This window comes from Macrobrachium rosenbergii, chromosome 4, assembly GCF_040412425.1.
Source record: "Macrobrachium rosenbergii isolate ZJJX-2024 chromosome 4, ASM4041242v1, whole genome shotgun sequence".
Lineage (NCBI taxonomy): Eukaryota > Metazoa > Arthropoda > Malacostraca > Decapoda > Palaemonidae > Macrobrachium > Macrobrachium rosenbergii.
The window spans coordinates 20,269,685-20,291,846 of NC_089744.1; the positions used below are offsets into that span (position 1 = coordinate 20,269,685).

General features: G+C 38.0%; 1 protein-coding gene across 7 annotated transcripts in view; it reads left to right on the forward strand.

Annotated features, from left to right (window-relative positions):
- Positions 1 to 22,162, forward strand: part of LOC136830984 (SPARC-related modular calcium-binding protein 2-like) — a 138,598-nt gene that overhangs the window by 110,639 nt on the left and 5,797 nt on the right. For all 7 annotated transcript variants that reach the window (XM_067090946.1, XM_067090930.1, XM_067090936.1 and 4 more), the window contains 4 exons: positions 8,580 to 8,636; positions 9,560 to 9,685; positions 19,220 to 19,330; positions 20,415 to 20,493. In XM_067090946.1, the coding sequence (XP_066947047.1) occupies positions 8,580 to 8,636; positions 9,560 to 9,685; positions 19,220 to 19,330; positions 20,415 to 20,493 (373 nt within the window). The remainder of the gene's footprint in view (positions 1 to 8,579; positions 8,637 to 9,559; positions 9,686 to 19,219; positions 19,331 to 20,414; positions 20,494 to 22,162) is intronic.

Here is a 22,162-nt window from a genome sequence, read left to right on the forward strand (position 1 = left end):
GAGGATATAGGCCTATACATTTTTCATTCTTCACATCGAAAACCTAAACAACTAAAGCACTATAAAAACAAATCTTGGGTGATTTTCGACACAGCGCTAATGAATAATGGCAGTTTAAGAAAAAAGTTTATAGCTAAACTGACAACGAAATAGAATAAGTCCGATGTGTTGAACTGTATCCGTTAAAGGCCAATGTGCTCTGAGGTTCTCTTTCGTACAGGTATGAGTGCAAGATATCGGATTATTGTTATGTGTTTATTGGGCTGCATAAGTATGACAAGCATTGAGATACTTGCCAAATTACTTTACTGCAATCTTCATGATTCGAAGCAGACCCAAATTGGGATTGGAGCTGCACAGTGAACAAATAAATTTCTACAGGCCTCGCTACAGCTATTCACACATCACTTGTTTATCACCTTAATTGATTGCCATTGTAGATTTCATCTAAGCCCTACTGCAAAATTTACAAGTACGAAAACATTCGCCACTCATTGTTTCTTAGACCCTATTGCTTTTATGGCAACTCATCAAGGCTATGTGAACAACGAGAGTCCTCCCTTGTATCTAACTCTGTTCTTAAAGAACGTGGTTGGATAGCTTTAAATAATACTGATCATCTTACTATTTGCTCCGAGTACTAAGTTTCTAAACTTTTCTCTCGTACGCGCGGTCTGCCCCGTTGCACAGATCAGTTTTGTTGTTGTTCAGAGGGTAATGTTCCGAAGATCTTTGTTTTACAAGTGTTCGGAGCTTATAACCCAAGTAAGCTCTTCACAGTGAGGCGCCTTGTTCTCTGTTGCTAGCATAGAGGCCCAGTGCTTCAGGCATTCAAGATGTAATCATTCGAAAAATAAAATAAAACATAATTAGTACGATACACTCACACTATATATATATATATATATATATATATATATATATATATATATATATATATATATATATATATATATATATATATATATATTATACACATAAACACACACACCATTTAGTGCTCGTATGTACATGCGCATTGTGTTTGGTATTTATAGGCGCATGAAACAAAGGGATGTAAGGAGGTGTAACTATCCGGATACATAGACGCAGTGAGTTTATACGTTTCTTGACCTTTTTTTTATAGCGTTTTGTAAAACTTTGCCGTTTTCCCAATTTCTTTTTTATCCTCAAATCTACTACATCCACTGCCGATCAGATTACCTTCTTACGCTCCTTTTTCGAGTAGGGTGCCGCCAAAAAATGATGTCCCATTTTATAGACCCAAACGGTGAAACTTCAACTGGGACAATTAGTTCACTTCCATACTGTCATTTCTCCTGTGGCTGTGAAAACGCATTCTCACAGACTACTGAGCCTCTCTTCAGTAGGAAGCACATATTCGCCTGGTGTCCTTTTCAGCAAACTAAAGTTCCGTTTCTTTTTTATTGAAGCATATGTCGTTTTTGTTCATTTGAGCAGGTGTCTGAAAATGATCGAAAAATCCCTGCAAGAGCGAGTGCACGTATCCAGAGGAAAAGACGGAGGATGTGTGTGTGTGTGTTTGTGTGGGTTGGTGGGTTGATGGGTGGGTGGGTGGGTGCGCGGGTGCGTAAAAACCGGCAACTAAAACAGCTTGAGAGTAAATTCCCCGTTAAGATTAAAATGAGCCACGTAGATGAGAAAAAGTTAAGTATACCTTAGTTTAACCAGACCACTGAGCTGATTAACAGCTCTCCTAGAAAGGGCTGGCCCGAAGGATTCGATGTATTTTACGTGGCTAAGAGCCAACTGGTTGCCTAGCAACGGGACCTACAGCTTACTGTGGAATCCGAACCACATTATGACGAGAATGAATTTCTATCACCAGAAATAAATTCCTCTAATTCTTCATTGGCCGGTCGGAGAGTCGAGCGCTGGGCCAACAGTGTGCTAGCCGAGAGCTCTACCCACTCCTCCAATGAAGAACTACGTAGATGAGAAAGGAGGCTGCATAACACAGGGGAACAATATCTAAAGGGATATCGGTAGAAAAGCTACGGAGACGGGCGCCATGAGGAGTGCTTGAAATTGCAGTCAGGAGGGTTTTAGGTGATTAAAAGGACGGATAAGTTCACCTTTTGAGTCGGTGGCTCAGAACTACACGAGGAACTGAAACCGCAAACAAACCTAGTTACCTGTAGAGACTTGACAAGAACGTGTGTGACCTTTCAGAGGTAGCCTATTCAAGTTGTACAGAAGTCTGAAGTAGTACGGGGAAGAGTATATGAGATTTTGATTGCCTCCCAGGGTAACACGGAATAATTCCACCGTGTTTCATTTGCCCAATCTGCTAAGTAAAAAAAAAAAAATAGCATTTGTGTGTCTAACAAAAGATTCGAAATGAATTTCAGATGACTTGCTTTATAAAGGGAAGACGCTGTGTCAAACGGTTACTGATAAAACTAAAAGGGAGACAGCAGATTGCCAAGGAACACCAGCGGAGGTGAGGAAACGAGCACTTGTGGCAACACTGAATGGGACAGCGGCGGAGCAACTACATAAACTAGAAATTGTTTGAGATCGATTTTAATAACTGTGAGGATAGGATTCCGCCATGGAAACCTTATGCCTGAATCTTTTGAAACCCTTTGAAAAAAAATCGAGTTTTCTGTACAGCTTATAATCAAAACACCGAAAATAGATCTATCTCTCGGTGGTCTCGGTATAATGCTGTATGAGCCGCGGCCCATGAAAATATAACCACGGCCAGGTGGTGGCTGTCCTGTATCGTTGCCAGACGCACGATTATGGCTAACTTAACTTTAAGTAAGATAAAAACTACTTAGGCTAGAGGGCTGCAATTTGGCATGCTTGATGATTGGAGGGTGGATGATCAGCATACCAATTTGCAGCACTCTAGCCTCAGTAGTTTTTAAGATCTGAAGACGGACAGACAAAGCGCGGATGGACAGACAAAGCCGGCACAGTAGTTTTCTTTGACAGAAAACTGAAAACCCAGAGCAACGACACAAGATGATCAGATGCGATTACATCATCACTTGATCTCACCTCACAGAACCCATGTGATGACCAGATTACATCACAAGTTGATCTCGCCTTGAAGGATCCATTCTAATGAGTAGAGGTTGCGAGCCTCACTTTTTTTTTTTTTTTTTTTTTTTTTTTTTTTTTTTCAGAAAGTGCATAATCTCAGACATTAGCCAGGTGAATCGGTAGTTATAAGTAAGATGCCTATCTTGGCGACGGGCTGAATAAATGAATTTCTTCGGTGTTAAGGACGTTTTAGGACGTTTTTCAATGGAAGATGGTTCTGTTGTGCACCTTATCTATACTTTATAGTGCAGAGTAATGAGGCTCTTCGATGCATTGCTAAAATTGCATGGAACCGATGACAAAGTTGTGTGGTTTCCCTGAATGTAAATGTTACCCGATAACGATGGCAGTTTTTAATCATCTGTTGTCGTCAGTGTGACATCATCCTTTACCAGCAAAGTAGACTCATCAAGAATAATAATTTTGATATCACAGATATTTCTATTTTGAAATCTGATACCAGCATGACAACAGTTAGATATCGTCGAGAAAAGTATATGATTATGATTCTTTTGGGCCCCGACTGAGCAGCGTTGGAAATAGTAACCTCCTCTCCTCTTCAATCAACAATGGCTTAACAAACTGGGCAAAAGAAATTAACGACAGTCGAGGAAAACTGGTTAAGAGATTAAAAATGAAACACGAAATGCACTCATTTAGTTACGGTACCCCATCATTTCACCAAGTCGTCGCCTTATCACTTTAGACGCACATTATTTGGGGCTCTTTCAGCATGTGTGTGCGTGTGTTGTGTGTGTTTATCCTGTGTTTAGTTTCGGCTACGTGAGGAGTCGTCCTTCTCTACTCGGCGTGCTAAGTTACCCCAGTCCGCTACCCAACCCCTCTTTGGGCTACATAATGCGGCGAATGTGACGCAGCATCTTAACCACCTTGTTTGTTTATTAATGATTGCCTTCAGTGGTCAGTTATTGAAGTGCTCAGCAACTAGTGTTGCGTGCCGCCTGTAATTTAAAAGGCCTTCTATTTTTGCTTCCTTGTGTACAAACCACAGTCGCTTCAGTCGTAAGCATTTGTCGAAATACCCGTAGGGTTCGTAGCTTGTTCCGATGCGCGCATAAAAACGAGAGCGACATGAACTGCACCACGAGCATTTCTGCCAAAGAAACATTCGTCTAGAACCACACAAATCAGGCAGAATGGGGCTTCCATGTAGAAGGAACAACAGACAGTAAAGAGGAACTAGGCCATTTTGTATCTGCTCAGAGGATGGACGGTTTTAAGAAAGAAGAAAACTCAAGTAAGCGACCATTCTTAAGAGCGTATACTGGCCTTACGAACTTTCATCGTAGAGAGAGAGAGAGAGAGAGAGAGAGAGAGAGAGAGAGAGAGAGAGAGAGAGAGAGAGAGAGAGAGACTGGGATTGTTCGGGTTGACCTGCGAGAGGACCTGTGGTGGAACGGCGACACCACGGCACCGGTGGGTCTACGGCTAGACGCCCTACCCACCATCCTGGCGCCAGCCTTGTCTATACCCCTCCGTCTTCACCCTTCTTCTTCTTCTTCATCTCCTTCTTTAACTGTGTTTCGGTAATTATGGCTGCCTAAACATTTATTCGTGTAAGTTATGTAAGTCTAGTGATATGTTTGTCCGTCTAAATAACTTGCGTCTCCGGATTACATTCGGAAGGCTCCAGTTTTCAAGTAAGTAACTAAACAAGTTATGTATCTATTTTGTATCAGCTAATTTTGTCCGTCTAAATAACTTGCGTCTCCGGATTACAGAAGGCTCCAGTTTTCAAGTTAAGTAACTCAACAAGTTATGTATCTAATTTTTATCAGATATAGATATATAGGTGGATGCGTAGATAGAAAGATAGCCAGTTCTAGTCTGCTCCACCTAAGAGGAAGTGTCAATGGATGAGTTCGCAAAGGAGATGACAAACCCGTTCTCAAGACGGAACGCGTGTGCGCGCGCAAAGAGAGGGAGAGGGATTTTAAACAGCTTGATGCCCCGTACCGGAAAAAATTATTATTTGTGAGTGAGTTGTGAATGCCTGTTAATAAAAAAAAAAAAAAAGATACTTGTCAGTGGTAGCGAAAAAAAGATTGCCCGAAACTTTTGAATCCCAAAATAGCAAGAGAAAATATCAATCAGCAAGTGAGAGAGGGAGAGAGAGAGAGTTCAATTTTCCGTCGGCGGATTTTGTTTATCAGAGAGAGAGAGAGAGAGAGCTAGCTTTTAATTGACAAATTAAGACAAAAATTTGCCAGAGAGAGAGAGAGAGAGAGAGAGGAAAGCATTTATTTGCATATGCAGAAAAGTAGACTATTTGTCGAGAAGAAATGGGGAGACTTGTTGATGGACAGTGCAGGAAAAAATTTGCTAATGTAGGAGGATAACTTATTTGACACAGAGAAGGACACTCAAAGAGCCTTGTCTTAGAGAGAGAGAGAGGAATTCAGTTGCTTATGCAGGGAGATCATTTGTCACAGGGAAACAGTGAAAAGAAATTATATGTGAGAGATACAGAATGAGAGATTTACCAGTTTATGTAGGAAAATAATTTCTTTTGTCATAGAGAAAGAGAGCAGGAGAGCTTTTAATATTGTTTATTCAGGAAAATAAATAGTTATAAAGAAGAGTGACCGAGCTTGAGAGAGAGAGAGAGAGAGAGAGAGATACTGTGCTCTACTATTAAAGGAAAACAAGATATTTGCCATAATGAAAAGTGTAAGAATTTTGTCACAGAGAGAGAGAGAGAGAGAGAGAGAGAGAGAGAGAGAGAGAGAGAGAGTTTAATTCCTTATATAGGAAAATATACAATTTTTCACAATGAAATAGCGGGTGAGAAATATGTCAGAGAGAGAGAGAGATTTAATTACTTAAGCAAAGAAATAAAGTATTTGTCATAAAGATACAGAGTGTAAGAACTTTGGCTTAGAGGAGAGAGACAGAGAATGATGTACCATGGAAGGCCATGGTACAATGGCTATGGCACCATCCAAGGTTGGGGAACAAGGTTTATATTCAGAGTAACCTTCTCTTAGAAGGGTTACCCACCAAGGCCGAAGGGTCCTTTCCACCTGCTGGTTTGATTTCGGAGTGTCCTCCTAGAAGGGTTGCCTGCCGAGGAAGGCTAAGGAGTTCCTTCTACCCTAAGTCGTGCAGGCAGAGACGTCACACCCTGAAGTGATTGTTGCGGGAGAAAAGCCACATTAACCCCCTACCCATTCTTGATACTGTGGAAGATAATTATATTAGAAAAGGTGTACAAAATTTTCATATGTTAAATAAAAAATACTTTATGGGCTTAATGATAGATTAAATAGATTTCAGTGACTTCAGTTAGTGATAAAACTTGTATTTATTGTGACATTTTGGATAACAATGTTAACAACAGAACTACAAGAATAAGTTGGAACAATAATATTTTTAATAAAAGTAATGATGTAGGTTTTTACATGAAAAATTCTGGGAGTAAAACATGCCAAAGCTATATATATATATATATATATATATATATATATATATATATATATATATATATATATATATATATATATATATATATATATATATATATATATATATATATATATATATATATATATATTATATATATATATATACATATATGTCACACATTACCACAGGTGAAAAATAAGAGGTCCTGACCAGTTTCGACTTTATTTCCAAGCCTTTGACGAAGGACTGATACAGAGTATTAGAAGTCACAAATATATATACTTACAAGAACAAGTACTGCATTTGTTCGTCAGTACTTTTCACCTGTGGCAATGTGTGATAAATGAATCACGTACAAAAGTGTACAAAAGTGATTATATATATATATATATATATATATATATATATATATATATATATATATATATATATATATATATTGTCATATCTGGACCAGGGCCCGGTTCGAATCCAGATCGGGGCAGAGGCACTTATCAGTTATAATTCCCTTTAGGTTTATGTTAATTGTAAGGTTTAGTGATTTCGATATTAAATGATAATCATGGCTTCATATTTGTGAATATAAGAGAAACAAAGAGAGAGAGAGAGAGAGAGAGAGAGGCATCCTACGGCAGTTCAAGCGTATTTCAAGTCTGAGACACGGGCTGTCAAAAATGGAAAAATTGTCAAAGGTACAGACTTACTATTGGGCTCCGTAAGGGGGCAGTGCCGTCAGTGCACCTCATGCTCTGCATTGTAAGCATTACTTGAGGTTCTTTGCAGCGTCCCTTCGGCCCCTAGCTGCAACCCCTTTTTTTTTTCCTTTCCCTATACCTCCGTTCATATTTTCTTTCTTCCATCTGACTGTCCACCTTCTCCTAGCAAGTGATTCATAGTGCAACTGCTTTGAGGTTTTCCTCCTGTTACACCTTTCAAACCTTTTTACTGTCAGTTTCCGTTTCAACGGTGAATGACTTCATAGGTCCCAGCTCTTATCTTTTGTCCTAAATTCTATGTGCTAGTCTATTCTAATCTTACTATTGGCTATTTCTCAGTTCAGTTTGTATCCTGACTGCTAATCCTAGTTTTGTATCCTGACTACTAATCCTAGTTTTACAGGCCAGCCCTATGAGAGCTGAAAGTCAGCTCAGTGGTCTGGTTAAACTACTTTAATAATAATAATAATGTATCCTGACTACTAATCCTAGTTTTGTATCCTGACTACTAATCCTAGTTTTGTATCCTGACTACTGATCCTAGTTTTGTATCCTGACTACTAATCCTAGTTTTGTATCCTGTCTACTAATCCTAGTAACTATCGTAATTATAATTAAAATTTTAAACCACTGACAACTGATTCACCTGTAAGACTTCAGTTTACACTCAAAACTTTCTCAATTTAGCCTGAGTTTTATTCCAGAAAGTTATCAATTTACTTCAAACAGTATATTTAAATTTACGTCATTTGTATTTTCTCAGCTCTGCGCAAAACTTTGTGACTTTTTTTTTTTTTTTTTTTAATTATTCCTTAGGAACTTTTCTGGATCCAAACATACCTAACACACCTGGGTCAGCCACTACCACAGCATCTCCACTGCACCACATTCCTCATTTGTAACCTCTTTAACCGCAGACTTCTTTCCATTCTTCAACCTCGTCATTGACCTCCTCTCATCCTCAGTAGTCATTTCTGTAAGCATTCTTGTACTTACCTTTAACTCCCAACACTGTAGGGTCATTAACCTATGCCTCTCTCTCTCTCTCCTTCACTTACAACCAGTCTTCAAACTACTGATCTTGAAAGATCTGAATCTTTCATTCTGAAACCCATTTGCTCATTAACCTATCTCACTGGATCTTCTTCCCTATGTAGCGTCTATTACTCTTCGCTAAAGTACTTGTTCGTGTTTACCAGTCTGTTTTCACTGCCTTCCTTTATATCTCTAACGATAGTAGTAACACTAATAACAAGTATGATGGTAATGATAATAATTTTGTGTATACAATCTGGCATTATATAATTTTATGTATGATTCGATATTTTTTATACGAAAAATTTCTGACTGTTGTGCATTCAGTTCCAGGTAAGAAATGTCAGAAAGGAAGAAGGTGCGGCAGAAAACCCGAAAGTAAAAGTAAGTATAAGGAATATTAATTATTCTTTTTCAAAACTTGATATAAATAAATAATGTAGGTACGTAATTTTTGGCTGTAGCAGTAGTAATATTTCCTCTAAGCAAAATTAATTGAAATAGAATACTGTATTAATGGTATAAAACTGTTTTGCAAACACATTGTTCAAGTGAAAATCTTCATGTTATTTCTGTACTTCTCGAAGACAAAGTTAGGGACAATTAGTTTACACAAAACATTCGTAGCGCTTCTCCAGAAAGATATTAATTAGAATAACGATAAGTGACGTTTGACAAGAAGAAATAAGCTTATTTATACTGTAAATGTCAGCAGGTGGGTAAATACATACAGTTTAGAACTAGGGAATTCTAGTTGTGATGATTAAAAACTTCAATGAACATTAATTTACCATCGTGTCCTTACCGTATTTTTCCTCAGTCTATGGTTTATTCATTCTTTGTATAGACCTCTCCGTTCATCGGATATTTCAGTCTCTTATGGAATGTATTCCTGATCTTAAAATGGCGAATGAATGATCCAATTTTAATATTTTTTTCTCTGTAATTTCCTCAGCCTCTCGTCTTTGGTTTATTCATTTTTGCTTTGACTTTCTTTATTCTCCTCCTAGTTGACATTTTGATGCGTCTTGTGTTCTGATGCCACAGCAATACTCCTAACTAGTGTTTTAATATCCCGTTCTTGTCTCACGTTGATACTTGGTTTTACTTGGCCTTCGTTCCATTTTCCAGATTCGCGTCTTTCACTATCACAAATAATACCCTTAAAATACTTGACCTTTTCTGTCTGTTGTAAGCAGTGCAGACTTTTTCTGTCTGTTGTAAACTGCACTACTTTCATGACTGTTAACTCGCCCTCTGCTTCTTGTCAACGTTCCATGTCATTCTAAAGAGCTTGACTCCAACAGGACCCAAACCATCGTGTGAGCGAGAGAGAGAGATGCTGCTGCAAGACGCCAACATGGAAAACAACAGCATACCGATTCTTGAATGCCAGGGCAACGGAAATTATAAGCCTATACAGTGCCACAAAGGTAAGACCTCGAGCAGGATCCGCTCACTGGAATCTCCGTCCTTGCAATCGTTGTCACTACCAGGGGCGTCATTTGGGGGGGGGGTGTCAACTGCCCCCCCTCAAGACTCAACTTGCCTCCCCCCAAGACCCAAGTTGTCCCCCCTAAAGCCTCAACTTGGCCCCCTCACCCCCAAGCCCCAAGAAGTAACAGCATGTTTTCTTTTTAAATGTGCAGTCATAAATATATGAAATTTCTCAGAAATATTGTTTCTTGATCTTTGTCTGTAGTGGGAGTATATAATTTTGGCTGAAATACCTTGCTCATGTGGCTTCAGAAACACATAAAATATCTCAAAATAAAAAAAAAACTCAATTGATTATGCTCGCTTCGCTGGCCAAACCGTCTTGCCCCCCCCCCCACCCCCTAACAAAAATCTGAAATGACGCCCCTGGTCACTACTCATTTCACCCACTTCACTCTCCGTGATCCTAAGTGCTTTCATTAATTATTTTAAAGTTCCTTTTTCCCAGCAAGCATTTAAGAGAGTTTGAAGTTCCTTTTCCCTAGCAAGCATTTTAAGAGAGTTTGAAGTTCCTTTTCCCCAGCAAGCATTTTAAGAGAGTTTGAAGTTCCTTTTCCCTAGCAAGCATTTTAAGAGAGTTTGAAGTTCCTTTTCCCCAGCAAGCATTTTAAGAGAGTTTGAAGTTCCTTTTCCCCAGCAAGCATTTTAAGAGAGCTTGAAGTTCCTTTTCCCCAGCAAGCATTTTTAGAGAGTTTGAAGTTCCTTTTTCCCAGCAAGCATTTTTAGAGAGTTTGAAGTTCCTTTTCCCCAGCAAGCATTTCAAGAGAGTTTGAAGTTCCTTTTTCCCAGCAAGCATTTCAAGAGAGTTTGAAGTTCCTTTTTCCCAGCAAGCATTTCAAGAGAGTTTGAAGTTCCTTTTTCCCAGCAAGCATTTTAAGAGCGTTTGAAGTTCCTTTTCCCAGCAAGCATTTTAAGAGAGTTTAAAGTTCCTTTTTCCCAGCAAGCATTTCAAGAGAGTTTGAAGCTCCTTTTTCCCAGCAAGCATTTCAAGAGAGTTTGAAGCTCCTTTTTCCCAGCAAGCATTTTAAGAGAGTTTGAAGTTCCTTTATCCCAGCAAGCATTTTAAGAGCATTTGAAGTTCCTTTTCCCAGCAAGCATTTTAAGAGAGTTTGAAGTTCCTTTATCCCAGCAAGCATTTCAAGAGAGTTTGAAGCTCCTTTTTCCCAGCAAGCATTTTAAGAGTTTGAAGTTCCTTTATCCCAGCAAGCATTTCAAGAGAGTTTGAAGCTCCTTTTTCCCAGCAAGCATTTCAAGAGAGTTTGAAGTTCCTTTTTCCCAGCAAGCATTTCAAGAGTTTGAAGTTCCTTTATCCCAGCAAGCATTTCAAGAGAGTTTGAAGTTCCTTTTTCCCAGCAAGCTTTCAAGAGAGTTTGAAGTTCCTTTTTCTCAGCAAGCATTTCAAGAGAGTTTGAAGTTCCTTTTTCCCTGCAAGCATTTCAAGAGAGTTTGAAGTTCCTTTTTCCCAGCAAGCATTTTAAGAGAGCAAGCATTTTTTTTTTTTTCATGAGGACACTGCTAACGTCGTATTGATCTTTGACTTAAAGTATGACCCTGACATCTAATGTGATTCACTCTGTACGTTTGCATTATGAATGAATTACACATGCAGAATGTAGTTTGTATCTTGTGTCGTTCAAAAGTACAGTAATGGATATGAGTAGTTCATATTTAACCCCTAATTATTCATTTTACCTTGGCCACATTTTGTATGCCATCATCATCATTAGTAGACTGCACATGGCAAATATAAAGTCCCCACCTCATAGAGTTCAAAAGCTATGGCCAAGGTTAAATTACCACAGTATTTTACCCTTGGCCTCTTGAAAGGTGAAAATCTATTCCTTTTCCCTCCCGAAATCTGACCAGTTCTTGTCAGTCAAGAGAGGTCCAGCTTTGGCAAAACTCGTCCAGATCCATCTTTAACGGGCAAATAAACCGGAACGAAAACATAACCTTCTTATCGGAAATGATAAAAATTGTATTGTTTTAGATTTATTTTAGATTTATTGTTTGTTCCTTGCAGTTCTGATGGTTATTTTTGTACGACACATGATTTTTCCTAAATTCCCACTGTGGTATGAATGGTCATAATCATAGCTCTTTACTGGGGGGGTGGGTAGAGCTCTCGGCAAAGCACGCTGTTGGCCCAGCGTTCGACTCTCCGACCGGCTAATGAAGAATTAGAGGAATTTATTTCTGGTGATAGAAATTCATTTCTCGTCACAATGTGGTTCGGATTCCACGCAAAATAAATCTAATCCTTCGGGCCAGCCCTAGGAGAGCTGTTAATCAGCTCAGTGGTCTGGTTAAACTAAGATATACTTAACTTGACATATCAGAAAAAATATCTTGCGTTACGAAGTGGGAAAAGCGTTAAAGCAACAGGGAAGTTGGTGCGAATGCCTTTTCACGTCAATTCAGGTGGTAGTATGACCTGGCTATTGTGAAAGAAGATTTAGAAAGAAACAATGACAGACCCAATTCATTCATCTATTTCTGATCTCTGAATTAGTGGCAAGAGAAAAGCAATGACCAGCAATTACCTGCAAGAAGAAGTGAATAAACAACCTCACGGCAGATTGAGAGAGGACATAAAATATTTTTAAAGACAAGAACACTGATGAATTTGATTCCTTTTTTCTCAATAACGTTCAGAAACAAAGATGATCACGAATTTTTAAAAGCGAAGCTTTGAACCGGATTGGATAATGCTAATGAAAATGCAAGAATATCAAAACAGAGTAGACTCTACTTGGTCAGAACAGCGTATCTCATCCACCCCTAAGCAAAGTCATCGTATGAGATTGAACCAGCTTCAATCAGCAAAATTTTGATACTTGGCAAAAATCAGAGTCTATTTCAGCAACAAACCAAGCAAACGAACCATACACGAGAACTGCAAGAGAGAGAAAGAGAGGAAATGGCTTGAAGCACACTGGTCATTAGATCAAGCTTCCATTTCAAGGATGTTCTCGGTGTTAGAGTTGATAGATAAATAAAGAGCAGTTTGAAACTGAGGTCGTTCATCTGAGGAACTCTGGGAAACAAAAGCAGCCAAGGCACGGAAAAATGAATCACCGGTGACAACATGCAAAGGAGATGTAAATTCGGAAATGTCATTCAAGAAGAGGCAAACGGAATACCGTCTACTCATCATACTCTCTAGCATTTATTTTTGAAAACAACTTTTATTTAAACAGAAAGATATATTTAATGATCCTTCTGTAAACCAAGCAGGATGAAAATCCCAAGGAAGGTACTAGAAATATTGAAGACCCAAGAGGTGCCATCCAGACTGCCATAAGAAATTTCTACAAACAGCAGAAAATAATTATTAGTTAAAAAATATATTTTTGCTTGCTTCAAAGATCACAAGAGCATCAGTAGAAATCAGTACGAAAGGGAGCAAGGTTCCAGAATAGAGGTGAATCCAATAATGGTCTGAAAAAATACATTATGAAGGCATTCAGGGTACTTTTGTGAGGCCATGGTGTCAATACGCAAATTCTGTCAAATCCTTTAAATTTGCTAAACACTGCTTGGGCTGGGATAGCTTGAAGACAAAAACACTTGAAGAGTTGCATGAAACACCAGGGAAGACTGCCTCAAGCTGGAAACGCCTCAGTACTTTAAACTGACACTTTTTTCACAAGTTTACAACTAATTTTTGTAGAGATGAGTTATAACTGAAAGTTCCACATCTTGCATTTGTTTTGTTAAGTTCCTTTCCTTTTCTGAATATTTATGTTCCACGTTTGGGCATGGGTGGAAGAGTGGTCTTAATGTTTCTTGGCATGGCGTGGTTCTTGGGGAAGACTGATGCTGAATAAGAGAGGGAGAGAAAACATGAGAGAGAGAGGGTGGGAGACTGTGATAATGGGCAAAACAGCAATGGAAAAACGAGAGTAGATGAATACTGTAGATTGCAAATGAGAGAAAGTGTAAAGACTTTGTGACAAAGGGTGAAAAATAAGAGAGAGAGAGAAAGGGGTAATATATTAAGTGCTAAACTGCAAGCCTTTGACGTTTAAAAAAGAGAGAGAGAGAGAGAGAGAGAGAGAGAGAGAGAAGAGAGAGAGAGAGAGAGAGAGAGAGAGAGAGAGAGAGAGAGAGAGAGCAGGAAGACTGTTGAAAACCAAGAAGAAAATATGAGTTTAGTTATGACGTATTTCAAGTCTTATGTCATTAGCTATTTAATATTCAGCATCTGATACCGTCTACTCATCATACTCCCTAGCATTAATTTTGAAAACAACTTTTATTTAAACAGAAAGATACATTTAATGATCCTTCTGTAAACCAAGCAGAATGAAACCTTATATAGAAACAATTGACACAAGCAGTGTTAACACTTAGTAAAACCAGCGAGGTTTTAAATAACTTTACCACTCGATACTAGGCAGATCAAATAAACATGTCAAGACAAGAAAATGTTCACCTCCAAGGTCAGTTTCTTTTTTAAAGGCCTCGGCTCAGCCAACGGTTGGCTTTGTGTTAGCATGTGAACCCCCAGGCCACGCGGTAATTTTCCACCGAGCATTCCAGGCTCTTATGCACTTGCATGCAAGTGTTTTGGTTTCTCAGACTTCAGACTGAAGCTGTAAAATAAAAGGAGAACTGGAAAGAACACGACAAAGTACCAGAGCCAGACCACCAGAGAATTGGTTTTTAAACTAATTCTCTGTTGCTCTTCAATGAAGTGAGCAATATGCAACATTTGCAAGTAGAAATATTGAGAAAGGCGTAGATTTAGACAGATCTAAAATAAGCTGAATTCTTAACATCAAGGAAATACGAGAGGAAGAGAAGGCCAAGAATTTTTCTCATTTGGAGCCAGTTTTAGTGTTAGGAAAACTCACAGTTAAGGACCTTTTTCTAATGAATTTCACAAAAAAAAGGAAAGTATATGTCATGAGGCAAAGAGGATAAAGTTGCATCCCAGAACTGAGTTGGATGACATGGCCAGGGTGGTTAGGTTTTAGCGCAGTGTGAGTGAGGGCAGCCGGAAGTGAATTTTAATAAACAGCTGTGTAAGAGTGAGGAAAATACAGTAACTGGGTACAGTTAGTGCTATGTATTTCTCTAACATGTCCTTAGCTATAACACTTTATCTCAAACATATTGTGTATTCAGTGTGACTGCTCTGTGGTTATAAAATGATTAGTTGTCTTATATCAGAGTACAGCAGAGAACTATTTTCTTTGGGGCATCTTTTATAAGTGCCTTTTACGCATACAGTCTCTGAGATCACTTTATGCAAACACTACACACTCTTTTGACTATGCCATGTGTTATTAAATGTATGTATGAAATGGAATTATTACATTTTTACAAATGGATAAATGACTCGACCATTTGTGGATCTAGTGGAATCTAGTGCCTTAAATGGAGCACTGAAAGCCATGCCTGGAATCTTTCTTTGGTACTGAGCATTATTCTAATGGCGGATACCCCAAATCCACGGTAATGATTTAGTTTGGTAATTGTCCATGACACTGAATCGTTCAAATTTCAGTTGGAAAGCTATTTTCATGGCTGAGTTAGATATGTGGGTAGCATTGGAATAAAAAGCTTGAAATGACTGACCTCTGGTCTGGATGATATTAAATCAGAAACTTTCACATCAAAGTTCAGTAGATAAGAAAATCTTGATGGTCAAAAGGCAAGTCTAACGTAGTAACAGGGGATGACGCTTTCTCGAAGTTTCAGGTTCTGAAACATTAATTTTCTCACTGGTAAGCTCTTCCAAACCACCCTAGACTGGGGAAAATGTTAGAAAGATGGGTAAGGCGAGGTTGATGAAATGGCAGTGATGAGAATATCCACGGGTGGAAGTCTTGAGGGAAAACTGGAAGACTTAGAGGCAATGAAAAGACCATAGCGTAAGACAAAGACAATCTAGAGTTTGTGCTGGGTGTTCTGTCTCGTTGATTCGAAGGAGGAAAAGGTTTCATTTTAAGTCTCTCGCATTCCTCCTACCATAATGGATGTTGTCTGGTAAGGAATTTTCACTGACGTCCTTATGTATTCAGAAATGATCATTTGATTTTATGGCGTTTCTTGCAGAGTTTCTTCCGAGTGTTTGTTTTTAGGGTTGCAGGATGTTATTTGCAAGATCTTCGTAACTACTGGCGCATTGTCACCTGGAGGTATTATTCTGGTTATGTCGATTCCTGTGATTTTCCCATTTTTTCTTGTTCCCTTTAGTGACCTAGGGCACTGAATTTATGCTACTGTCTTTGTGGATGAGAGTGATCAGGATATCGAGACTTTACACGTACTTTTACTTTAAAGTTGTGCAGCCTTTTCACCTAAACCTTTATATACGTTCGTCAAATGAATTTTTTTTCGCTCTGTTTATTATACTTCCCTATGAAACCATTTTATGAATTTAAACAATGACAAACATTTTTCTTCATAATGATCAAAGAACGAAGTCAGTAACAGTTAAAGCAACCACATTCTATGTTTAGAGATCCTGGTTATGGAAAACAGTTAATTTATTTGGTCAAGATCTCGGCAGCTTTCTTCATTATTGTTACTCCTATGATCACTTTGGGATGTCTGTAGTTCTTCAGGATACTTTCGACATGAAACTGATCTGTGTCAGCAATTTCAAGTCTATTGTAGTCCTATTCCAACAATACAAATTCATAAGACATACTGTCACATTTAATTGTATGTATTGAATACAAAGAAAAATCCCCAGAATTCATTTTATTGCTTATAATTTGTCAAAATTTGAAGTTCACAATATGGCTTAAGGCCACTTAGCACTAGGTGCCCTGAAGCTGGTGATGGCAGAATGGCACAAATGTTCGAGTCATTTCTTCACCTTCGACTTATACTGCTCAGGAAATCCCTTGCTATGAAACCATCGTTTTGTTTGCGACACTTTCTAGCTATAGAAAGTCAAATGAATCACGTCATCCGCAGTAATGGCGCAATTCAATAGCCCTTCTCCAGAGGGAGTGCACGTAGATAACCTCTGGTGACGAGGTGATCGTAACATGACTGAGCAATCGAGAGTAATTTATAAAGAATGTGTAGATCGAAATGTAAAGTAATGCGTCTTCCAAAAGTAAATTCTAGAAATAATGCTGCAGTATATTTCAATTACAACTGTTGATGGCGTGAAGAGGAAAATTCACACAATTCTACGTCAGTACAGAAGAGAAGCACAGGCTTTGAAAAGCAGACATCTTTCAGGAGTGGGAACAGAGGAGTTCAATACTTCCAAATTTCAGTGTTCTAGGTTGTCATGTTTCCTGTTCAGATGATGATGACATCAGATAATCAACATGGACTTTAGGTCTACTCTCGCCGGTATATCGCTTTAATAATGAAATAAGAATTAAGCGTGTTGTATAAGCAAGTATATTACATGACAATTCAGACTGTTTTTTGTATAATTATTCATTTCTAAAATTTCGCTACGTCAGTTGCTCTTTGCTTATGACCTTTATGAATTGTTGGTGGGTAAAGTTGTCTCACTGTTTGTATATTAATGTTCTTCAAATTTATAACAGACAACAGGCATAATGAAATATTCTTAATTGGCTCACAGTCCCATTTCTTTAAGTTCGCTTAAAAAATAAAAGGAGTTATTCGATGTTAAAAAAACAGGATATCTTAGCAAGTATTTCATGCTTTTGACCATTGTGGGAACTAGGATGTGAAGCCAAGTAAGTAAAAAAAAACAGAATAATTATCTTTGTTCATTGTTACATTACACCAGGCCTTTATCACTGACATTTTCTATCTATGCGGTAACTTAATGGATAAAACAGTTTTCGGTCTAACGAAGTCATGAAAGACAGGATAATATGCATTGTTCAGTCGTCCAGTCTTACCATCATAATTGCATTGCAGTTATTGACCCATACCCTTAAACATCATCGTAACACGACTGGCAGTCGGGCGCTGATGTTGTGTGAGATGAGAAACCCAGTCCGGCGGCCAGTCAGTGATCTCTTCATTCAAAGTTCGTGCGCCCCGAGTTGCTTGCTTCATGGCTGACGGTAGTGGTGTGAGACACTTCGTTCAACTTTGAAGAAGAGGGTCTTTCGCTTCCCTCTGAGTTAGGCACAACTCTCCTCTTTGCGGTGCATTGGCTGGTTAGATAAGGAGGTCGAACTATATGCCCGTCAGGCTTCTAATATTACAGTATATATATGTATATGTATATGTATATGTGTGTATAAATATACTGTATATCCATACATACATACATACCTACATACATACATACATATATAAATATATATATATAGTGTGTGTGTTGTGTGTGGATGTATGCATTATACTTGGGTAAACAAACCTTGCTAAGGTATCTGATAGACCGCAAACCGAACATATGGGAAAGACGCCCAAAAAAGGTAGGTTCGTGACAGGTAGGTGTGGCAAGAACAAGGAAGACCAGTCCGATGACAAGGCTGCAAGGCCTCCGTACAGCGCACCAGAGTTCAAGGTCGAATAGAGACATCAGACACTGGGCGCGCTGGGCACTTGTAGACAGGTTGGTCTGTCTGAGAGTAAAACGGGCCGACTTGACATTTGGTACCCCATTTTCGCTCTCTTTCTAGCGCCGTATATTATTCCCATATTTGTCTTTTTTTCTGGGCTGACGGTAAACATCCACAGCCAATATCGTCAAGTTCTTCGTGATAGGAGCGAGCGCTTGCTTCCCACCACCAATCAGATCAGAGGTTACATCTCAAATGAGTCGTCTAGCTCAAAAACAAACATGTAAACTATGGAATTCACGATCTTCTTCTACTTTCCCGGAACATTATAATAAATTACGCCTCTAGAAGAGCCAAGCCATATTTTTGTGTTCAGTTGTTTCAAAAATCCTATAACTGATCTGCTATATCAGATAATTGAGTTCAGTTAGCTTCCTTCACTATAGTGCAACATACTTTTCATACTCCTAGTAAAATTTTTGTCAGTCAGATACAGTAACTATCTCGTTATGATGACTATTCTGTTATCATTTATATTTTTAACACTAATCTATATCTGTCATGTCCTAGGTTACTGCTTCTGCGTGGACGAGTTTAAAATTTTTGTCAGTCAGACACAGTAACAATCTCGTTATGATGACTATTCTGTTATCATTTATAGTTTTGACACTAATCTATATCTGTCATGTCCTAGGTTACTGCTTCTGCGTGGACGAGTTTAAAATTTTTGTCAGTCAGACACAGTAACAATCTCGTTATGATGACTATTCTGTTATCATTTATAGTTTTGACACTAATCTATATCTGTCATGTCCTAGGTTACTGCTTCTGCGTGGACGAGTTTAAAATTTTTGTCAGTCAGACACAGTAACAATCTCGTTATGGTGACTATTCTGTTATCATTTATATTTTTAATAACACTAATCTATAACAGTCTCATTATGATAACTATTCTGTTATCATTTATATTTTTAATAACACAAATCTATATCTGTCATGTCTTAGGTTACTGCTTCTGCGTGGACGAGTTCACTGGGAACAGCCTTGAGGGGACAACCGTTACCAACGGCACGCCGGATTGTTCCAAGCCATTTCCCCATGCACGCGATTGGCCTGGTAAGTGCTTTCCTTTCTTTTTTGTCATCTGTTTTATGCAAGCAACTGTGTGATGTATTTATTTCTGAAATCCTCTAAATGGTTTGCTGTTACGTCAGATAGCACTTACATACAAGAGGAAGGCGCGCGCACCATCACAACCCACTGCTCCTTAATAGAATTAGAAACCTGACCTTTGGCCAAATGTAGCTGACTGGATCCAGGGATAAAGAAGCATTTGAGGTTAAGAATCTCGTCTTGGAATACTGGCTGGAAATCAGAAAGGCAAACTCTTCCCGGGCGAACCCCTCACAAATTCCTGCTGTCCTTAACTTTTTCGGGACGTTCACTGCATTAAAAATCTGTTATCTTTAAAGAAAGTGTATGTAAATAAAATCATCTTGGTAACCACTTGCATACAAAGAAGAGTCATGGCTGGAATTCGAGTTTCATAGACACGAGATAGAGACCACGGGCAATGTTGGAGAATTTTCCTTGTAAATTTCCTTTTCAAGATTCGGAATAGAAAACATATCCTAATCAGTCAAGGAAAGCAGAAAGTTTGGAAGCCAATATGATAATTTATATATATATATATATATATATATATATATATATATATATAATATATATATATATATATATATATATATATATATATAATATATATATATTTATATATATATATATATATATATATACCTATATATATATTACATATATATATATATATATATATATATATATATATATATATATATATATATATATATATATATATATATATATATATATATATATATATATATATATATATATATATATATATATATATATATATATATATATATATATATATATATATATATATATATATATATATATATATATATATACATACACACACACACAAAACTTCTGTTAGGGGAATAACAACGAGATAAAAAAATATGAACAGAGGATATAATATAGCCATGGGGAAAAAGAAACAAAGGTGTGCAAGATCTTCCACTTTTACTCTATAGCATCTTCGTGCAAACTTCAAACGACTAAACTTAGATGACAGAGAGCCTATTCTAAAAACATAAAACCTTTCCCTTTCCAGGCTGCGTTGGCAAGAATAAGACGAGATTCATGCAGGACCTGAAGAAATACTTACTAAACAAAGTCGACAGTGACGGAGGGTAAGTAAATCAAAGAGCACGGAGGATGGGAATCTTATCAAGCTCAAAGTGAATATTTTAGATAGGTTCAACGACTCACTTTTATTCCTGTTCATTAAGTCCTGGATAGAAAACTCTACCAAGTTGATTAATGTCACAACTAGAAAATATTCTTGTGCTCTTATTCAAAATATGCATACATTTATATGCAAGGAAACAGAAAAATATCGCCAATCATTTGCTTGTAGAAAGTAAAGTTTAGACAATCAGAGGAAAACGTAAATAAAGTAAATTACAACTAAAGATAAGAAATAGGTAAATATATACAATTTAACAAGTAGACAGAGTAAACAGATAAACAAATTCATAATTTCATTGATGAATTTAGTTAAAGTTCGGTAAAAATCTACTTGAAAAGGACTTTCTATTTGTATTTTACGTTGTTTTAGAGTTTATTTCATATTTTTCCATTTGTCATGAATCCTAGATGTTCAGTAATTGCAATTTTCACAACTAAGATTGTCGAAAACAACTAAGAAATTGATAGATTATTTACGATGGCTCATTATTTAATTACACCCCTCATTAGCTGTCTAATTCCGCAAGATTAATTGATAACACTTGCACTTAGGATTTTTTTAGGCAACTGTTTCGAGTGATCAGCAATGCCTCTTTAAACTTTTTAGGCTACCCTCGAGTAAACGCGGTCCCTCGAACATACGACGTTCCCCTTGAGCGAATATGTTCCACATAATCGTCCATGTTCCCTTGACGTTGCACAGCATTAACGCTTCCCTCTTGCCCATGTAGATGAATCCTCCATAGTCACTGCATTCCCAGTCAGCAACCTCATTTGCATGAATTATAATCGCATTCCACATTCCCCTTATATAACTAAAACCTTGTTAACAAACAACCTCCTAACAAATAACCACATTATCAAGTAACCATTTATTTCACACGCAGCTAATTTTCCCACAAGCAACAACATCTACCATAAGTAAGCACCTTGCCCTGAGTAGCAAAATTCCCATGAAGTACCCATGGGCGATGGGCCCAGTACGAAACCGCTTCCTTATGAGTAACTAAGTTCCCAAAGAACTACATCTCCCATAAGGGTATATTTTATCAACAAGAGACCACATTCCCCTTAAGTTAAGTTAAGTATACCTTAGTTTTACCAGACCACTGAGCTGATTAACAGCTCTCCTAGAGCTGGCCCAAAGGATTAGACTTATTTTACGTGGCTAAGAACCAAGTGGTTACTTAGCAACGGGACCTACAGCTTATTGTGAAATCCGAACCACATTATAGCGAGAAATGAAATTCTATCACCAGAAATAAATTCCTCTAATTCTTGGAGACTCGAACTTGGGCCTAGCAAGTGCTAACCCACAACTCTACCGACTCGCCCAACGAGGAACTTCCCCTTAAGTGACGACATTGTTCATAATAAAACATTCTGTTTAGTAATCAAATACGTGACCAAGTTGCCATAAAGTAACTACACGTCTAATCTATCTATAATAATAAAATCCGGGTGGATCTTGTTTGTCCGGGATAGGTGGGGGATCAGGAAGGTAGGGGAGACATGCCACATCCACCCTTCTCCTGCAAACCTGTTTGTTCACCCCGGGTGGTGGGGGCAGGGTTGTTAGGGGATTGGGAGGGTAAGGGAGACATGACACAT